Genomic DNA, 6484 nt, shown 5'->3' on the forward strand with positions numbered 1-6484 from the left:
GACTGTGTGTGTCTGTGTGTGTGACTGTGTGTGTGACTGTGTGTGTGGTGTGTGTCTGTGTGTGTGACTGTGTGTGTGTGTGACTGTGTGTGTGGTGTGTGTCTGTGTGTGTGACTGTGTGTGTGTGACTGTGTGTGTGACTGTGTGTGTGGTGTGTGTCTGTGTGTGTGACTGTGTGTGTGTGACTGTGTGTGTGGTGTGTGCACAAGCGTCGTGGTGACGTCACCGCTACTTCAAGTTCAAGTATTAGGTATAGCCCTGTGAGCCATTCGGCTCTTGAATCGGGTACAACCGCAACAAACAAAAACATCTTAAAGTGAATATGTGACTGAGTGCAAACAGAAAATCCAAGAAAAACAGCAAAATATTGCAGGAAAAAAATCACAGTTACACCAACTCTGTGTGCAAAAATCCCAGCAGACAACAAATCGATTAACGAATGAAATCGGCTAACCCTCGATATATTATTGGTTCTTTCTGTTATAAAGTCACGTAAATAGAAAAAAATTATAATAAAATATTGAAAAAATGGCGGGTTTTGCTTTTATTATTTTCCATTTTTTTTCTTATTTTTTATTTTCCATCGACGCGATTTTACCAAAAGAACCAAGAATATGAATTCCTGCAGTCACGAAAGTTTTAAGTCAAAATTGATCCGCTAACCCGTCAAGGCAAGTGACCTCTTAATCAATTGCTGTTATAACCGTACCGGCTTCAAGTAGCAGCAGCAGCAGCACAGAGACACGTGGCACCACTGCAGCTCCCACGTGACAGCGTCTGGCCACGCCCAGCGCGGGTCACGTGTCAGGAAGGGGCGGGGCTTAAGCACCACGTGGGCAGAGCCCCCAGGTGTCATTGGCTGTCTGCGTGGTGTCGTCTGTGGGTCTCTGTGTGGTGAGTCAAGTTCAAGTTCATGTATTAGGTAGAGCCCTGTGAGCCATTCGGTTCTTGAATCGGGTGCAAACTGAAAAAACAAAAAAACATGAACAAAAAAACATCTTAAAGTGACTATGTGCAAACTGAAAAACAAACAAAAAACTAAAACATGAACAAAAAACATCTTAAAGTGACTACGTGCAAAATGAAAAAACAAACAAAAAACAAAAACATGAACAAAAAACATCTTAAAGTGACTATGTGACTGAGTGCAAACAGAAAACCCAAGAAAACACAGCAAAATATTGCAGACAAAAGTCACCGTGTACACCAACACTGTGTGCAAACATCCCAGTGGGATGCAAGTCAAACAACAACAACAACAACAACCACAAAACAACTTAGATAGTCGATGGGTCTCTATCAGTAATTCTACATTTGAAGCTTTCGTGACTGCCAGGAGTAGGTTTTTTCGGTAAAGTCACGTAGGTAAAAATACAAATAATATAAAAATAATAAAAAAAATCACGACGTTTCGCAGGCAACACAAACTTCCTTCATCAGGTGTAAAAAAGCACAGGAAAAAAAAACTGTACGTCGTGATTTATTATTTTATTTCTATTATTATTTACATTATTTATTATTATTTATCTCTACTGTAGTCTATGGGTCTCTGTGACCCCCCCCCCTCTCGTGCGGATCGTGAATCGAGGTCAGAATCGACCGTCGGCTTGCAATCTAAGTCGATTCTAACGTAATCGCATGGAGGAATCGATCCACGGATCGATCCGACGACATCACCGTTAACCAAATCGCAATGGAGGTAGAAGCCAACAGCTTCCATCGAGTCGCGAAGTTGCCACCTCCTCTACCTCCTCCTCTACCTCCTCCTCTACCTCCTCTACCCCCTCTACCTCCTCTACCTCCTCAATTGCCTCGCGACATCAACGACCCTCCCACAGCAACAGCGGCAGCGGAATCAGCAACAACGAAGTCAACACCCGCCACTGAGGCCTACACCGCCATGCAGCCTGCGGTCTCTGCCCAGGCCGCGTCGCATTCTGCGGGGGAGATTCAGGCGAGGGGCGGTGGCTGCGAGGAGGAGGAGGAGGATGAAGCGATGCAGTTGCTGACCATCGTAACCGGCGATCTCATCTCCGGCTACGTGGCTCACCTGACGCAGCAGACGGAGCAGCAGCAGCAGCAGCAGCAGCCTGTGCAGCAGCAGGGGCTGCAGCAGCAGCTTCAGCAGTTGCAGGAGCAGCTCCCGGCGGTGCAGCAACATCTCCTGCTGTCACAGCAGCAGCAGTGGATGGAGAAGCTCTGGCAGCAGCAATTCCAGCACATGCAGCAGGTGCAGGAGCAGCTCCGGCAGGTGCAGCGGCAACAGGAGCTTGTGCAGCAGCAGCAGGAGCAGCAGCAGCTCCTGGATGTGCACGAGCAGCAGCAGCTGCAGGAGCTGCAGAAGCAGTATCAGCTCCAGGAGGTGCAGCTGATGCGTCGGTTCAAGCAGCTGCACCAAATGCAGCAGGAGCATTTCCAGCAGTTGCAGCAGTTCAAGGAGTGGCAGGAGCTGCAGCGGCAGGCGCGGCAAATACAGCGGCAGCTCCGGAAGGTGCGCTCGCTGCTCCAGACCTCCCGGCGGCTGGTGCGGATGCGTGTGGAGCTTCTGCAGGAGGCGCTCGACACCCGAGGAGACGCGTTGCTGGCGGAGTTCGAAGCCTCCATCCCAGACTTTGTGAGGCGCGCGGAGGAGCTGGCGAAGCAAGTGGACCCGCGCCGGCTGGTCATGACCCTGGCCTGGCAGGTTCTGACTGCGGGGCCCATGAGCTGGGGCTGCGTGCTGTCCATGGTGGTGTTTTGCGCGCTGCTCGTCAAGAACCTGAGGGCCTCCGGTCGTCTGGGCGACTCGGAGGAGACTTGGCCCTTGACGGACGCGGTGGCCGCTGTGCTGTTGACCACACGCAAGACCTGGCTCATGGAACAGGGAGGCTGGGTGAGGGGTTACACACCGCTACCATCAACACCACTGCGCCGGAACAGCGTGTTGGTAATTGAAAGCCCATGGGCTGCACAAAATCGAGCAGCCTCCTACCGTTGTTATTGAGTTGATCTGACCCATGTCCTCCAATCACTCCAGACCAGGTGCTAGCATCATGACCAACTCGGGCGTTGAAGTCACCCAACAAGATGACTCTATCCCGAGGGGCCACTTTCGCCAGCACCTGTGACATGAGGTCATAGAAGGCATCTGACTCATCGGCCTTGCCTGCATCCCTCCACGGATGTTCGTCTTCGGTGGGGGCATAAGTAACCACGACCACCGCTCCTCGCCTCCGGTTGATGGGAAGGCGAGCCCAAAGTAGACTGGGGCTTACAGATTCCCACACCTCACCGCCACACTCCCTCGCCCCCTTCATTCTTTTATTCAGAAGAGCCACTCCTTGTTGTTTGGCAGTCTCCTGCCCCAAGTAGAGGACTGTCCACCCCTCATGATGTCAGGAGCCAGAGCCGGTCCACCGGACCTCCTAAACACCACAGAGATCCAGTCGGTACCTGTCCAGCTCCCGACAGAGGAGTGGCAGCCTCTCCTCAGCAGTGAGAGTTCGAACATTCCACGCATTCAGTGTCTCACTACACAGTGTCTCACCACCCAGTGTCTCACAAGCATTGTCTCACTACCCAGTGTCTCTATACCAGTGTGTCACTACCCAGTGTCTCTCTACCCAGTGTCTCTGTACCAGTGTCTCACTACCCAGTGTCTCACTACCCAGTGTCTCTCTACCCATTGTCTCACTACCCAGTGTCTCTCTACCCATTGTCTCACTGCCCAGTGTCTCTGTACCAGTGTCTCACTACCCAGTGTCTCACTACCCAGTGTCCCACTAGCAGTGTCTCACTACCCAGTGTCTCACTACCCAGTGTCTCTGTACCAGTGACTCACCACCAGTGTCTCACTACCCGGTGTCTCACTACCCAGTGTCTCACTACCCAGTGTCTCTGTACCAGTGACTCACCACCAGTGTCTCACTACCCGGTGTCTCACTACCCAGTGTCTCACTACCCAGTGTCTCTCTACCCAGTGTCTCACTACCCAGTGTCTCACTACCCAGTGACTCACCACCCAGTGTCTCACCACCAGTGTCTCACCACCAGTGTCTCACTAGCAGTGTCTCACTACCCAGTGTCTCACTAGCAGTGTCTCACTACCCAGTGTCTCACCACCAGTGTCTCACTAGCAGTGGCTCACTAGCAGTGTCTCATTACCCAGTGTTTCACTGCCCAGTGTCTCTCTACCCAGTGTCTCTGTACCAGTGACTCACCACCAGTGTCTCACTACCCAGTGTCTCTCTACCCAGTGACTCACCACCAGTATCAGATCAGAGAACAATGCCAAAAGGCGACCAGCACAAGAACAATGCCACGCGTATCAGCAGAGCATTTACAGCTCGGGGCTCTGAGCAGCAGCAGCAGCAGAAGCTGTGTGATGATGATGATGGTGGTGGTGGGGCTCTCTTTCCGTTCTGTTTCTCTGCTGCCACACAGGAGGGCTTCCTGCGAGCGTTCGGGCCGGGGACGCCCACCTAGGAGAGGAGCCGTAGACGCCGAGCTCCGACGGGCAGCGACAGTGAAGACGAGAAGAGAGACAGAGAGAGACAGAGACTTTGGACTTGTACACAACTTTTATTGCCTCCAGCAGCAACAGCACTGGAGGCGATTCCGATATGAAATACACAAAGTCACCAGCAAACAAACGAATGAACGCTGTAAATCCGCACGCTGTGGCGCTAAATGCAGCGCAACACGAAATAAAAGTCACGTGGTGGTGGTGGTTGTGGTGGTGGTGGTCATCTCGCACGCCACGGTGACGAGAGAGCGCCTCAGAAGAGAGAACGGCCATCACCAAGCCATGTCAATTTTTTTACTTTTCTCTTTACAAAAATGAGGCTTCCATTAACGTGTGGTCCGACCTCTGTCAGGCGTTGAACAGTAAAATAGTACACGTCTTTAGAAAGTGCATCGTAATATCTGCATCGTTAATATTTTTAAACTTGAGGGAATGAATTTTTTGGCAGTGGCAATGAGAGATGCAAACATTGAAATGGCTCGGGGTTTGAATCAGATGAAAATTCAGAGGCGTTAAAAGGTGCTAACTACCAACCTAAATGTTCAAACAATTGTCGTGGGATACGTGTTGATTGTGTGCGTTTACACAATTTGACTTGAAGTATTGAAAACTGGTTACACAGAAACAAAACTTACAGCCAAGAAATTGTGGTGACGTGTTGTTTTAAATTGCCTGAATTTCTGTAAAACACTTTTTGAGTGGCAATGTCAGACAGTTGTTGTCTTTGATCGTTCATAATGAATTTTGTGTGTTCAGCGTTACCGACGTAAGTCGTGATTTTTAAACGGAATCTTAACTTTTAATGGAACATAAATCTTAAGTAGTAGAGCTGTGTGAAAATATATAGCTGGAAAATGTTGCGGTACAACACTCACGACAAACATCGTTTAGTTCCTGTCCGGCCTAAGCACAGCTTACGAGTATCCTGCTAGAAGTGTAACAGTTGCTCACAGGTTCATGACGTATTTATGTCGCGTACAAAGTCCTCTTCAAAGATGTCTGGCCAACGTGAAAGAGTCAAAATTACCCCCCCCTCCCCCCGCCTCAAGTGGTGCCCCATCTGCCAGCGGTGGCACGAGCAGGAATTGCAGGGCTGCGCCTCTGCCTTTGACACAATGTCTGCCAATAATGGGGGGATCAATAAAAACACGGTGAATGTTGACTGAGATGAAATTATTGATGTGAAACTATCTGCAATAAATGACATGTTGCGTCTCTTTAAACATTTGTGCCTTTTCTCTCACCGCGCTTAAAGAAGAATTTTCCTGGAGGCTTGTTGCATTTGTTTAATTCCATGTTTTATATGACACCCGTAGTGAATCCAACTGAGTCGGAAGACGTCTTGGGAGCAACGCTGTTTCACCGACTCAACGTAACACAATACGAGCTACACTTGGTGTTGAGTTGTGCGCCTTTTGGCGTCATCTGGTCCAACACCAATGGAGACTAGGCTCTAAGAAAAGTTGTCTCGGGTGTGGACCAATCAACTTCAAGGACAGTGCATATCATTATCATCATCATCAGAGTTGTTTCTTTTTGTTTGCATTTTGGCTGCTTGTGTTGTGGTTATTGCAAACATGACCCCTTGTATAAAGGTGTCAGTTTTGTACCAGTTTAAAGGGTAAAAACCTACTACTATGTTGAGTGCCCATCTATCCCACGCTACGGCACAACTAGACACGGCTCGCTATCCCGGCCCGGACCATGAGCTGCTGGCTCCCGGAGCGCGTGGCTCGAGGCTTCTTCTCCCCGACGTGAATCTTCTTCACCGGCCACACGAAGAACCCACGACCGCCTCACGGGCCCCCCCGTTATATCGGCCTGGGCTGGGCTGGCTCCGGCCCTCGCCCCGCCCACCTCTTTCCCGAAGGATCCCGAGGGCTTCTCTATACCACGTGACCGCCCAGCGGCCCCCGTCCACCGGTGGCCCCCCTGCAATATCATCCGGTGACGTGTCGGCAGGTCAATCAGCGTATCGTG

At 50.5% G+C, this 6484-nt stretch overlaps 1 protein-coding gene across 1 annotated transcript; it reads left to right on the top strand.

Moving 5' to 3' along the window:
- The first annotated feature begins 1707 nt into the window (after positions 1 to 1707).
- LOC133362601 (bromodomain-containing protein DDB_G0280777-like) lies at positions 1708 to 5721 on the top strand. The gene is made up of 2 exons (XM_061581528.1): positions 1708 to 2872; positions 4423 to 5721. Exons 1-2 carry the CDS (start codon positions 1901 to 1903, stop codon positions 4462 to 4464), a joined length of 1014 nt encoding a protein of 337 aa, XP_061437512.1. The 5' UTR covers positions 1708 to 1900; the 3' UTR covers positions 4465 to 5721.
- The last annotated feature ends 763 nt before the right edge of the window (positions 5722 to 6484 follow it).

The sequence above is a fragment of the Lethenteron reissneri genome, unplaced genomic scaffold (genome assembly GCF_015708825.2).
Source record: "Lethenteron reissneri isolate LAM-NWPU_2019-01 unplaced genomic scaffold, ASM1570882v1 scaffold_1543, whole genome shotgun sequence".
Lineage (NCBI taxonomy): Eukaryota > Metazoa > Chordata > Hyperoartia > Petromyzontiformes > Petromyzontidae > Lethenteron > Lethenteron reissneri.

What these genes read in the sequence shown, in the direction of transcription:
- LOC133362601 (XM_061581528.1), top strand. Translation starts at nt 1,901, where the DNA reads ATGCAGCCTGCGGTCTCTGCCCAGGCCGCGTCGCATTCTGCGGGGGAG. An exon ending in TCATGGAACAGGGAGGCTGG is followed by an intron (nt 2,873 to 4,422) that starts GTGAGGGGTTAC and finishes GCTGCCACACAG; the next exon opens with GAGGGCTTCCTGCGAGCGTT.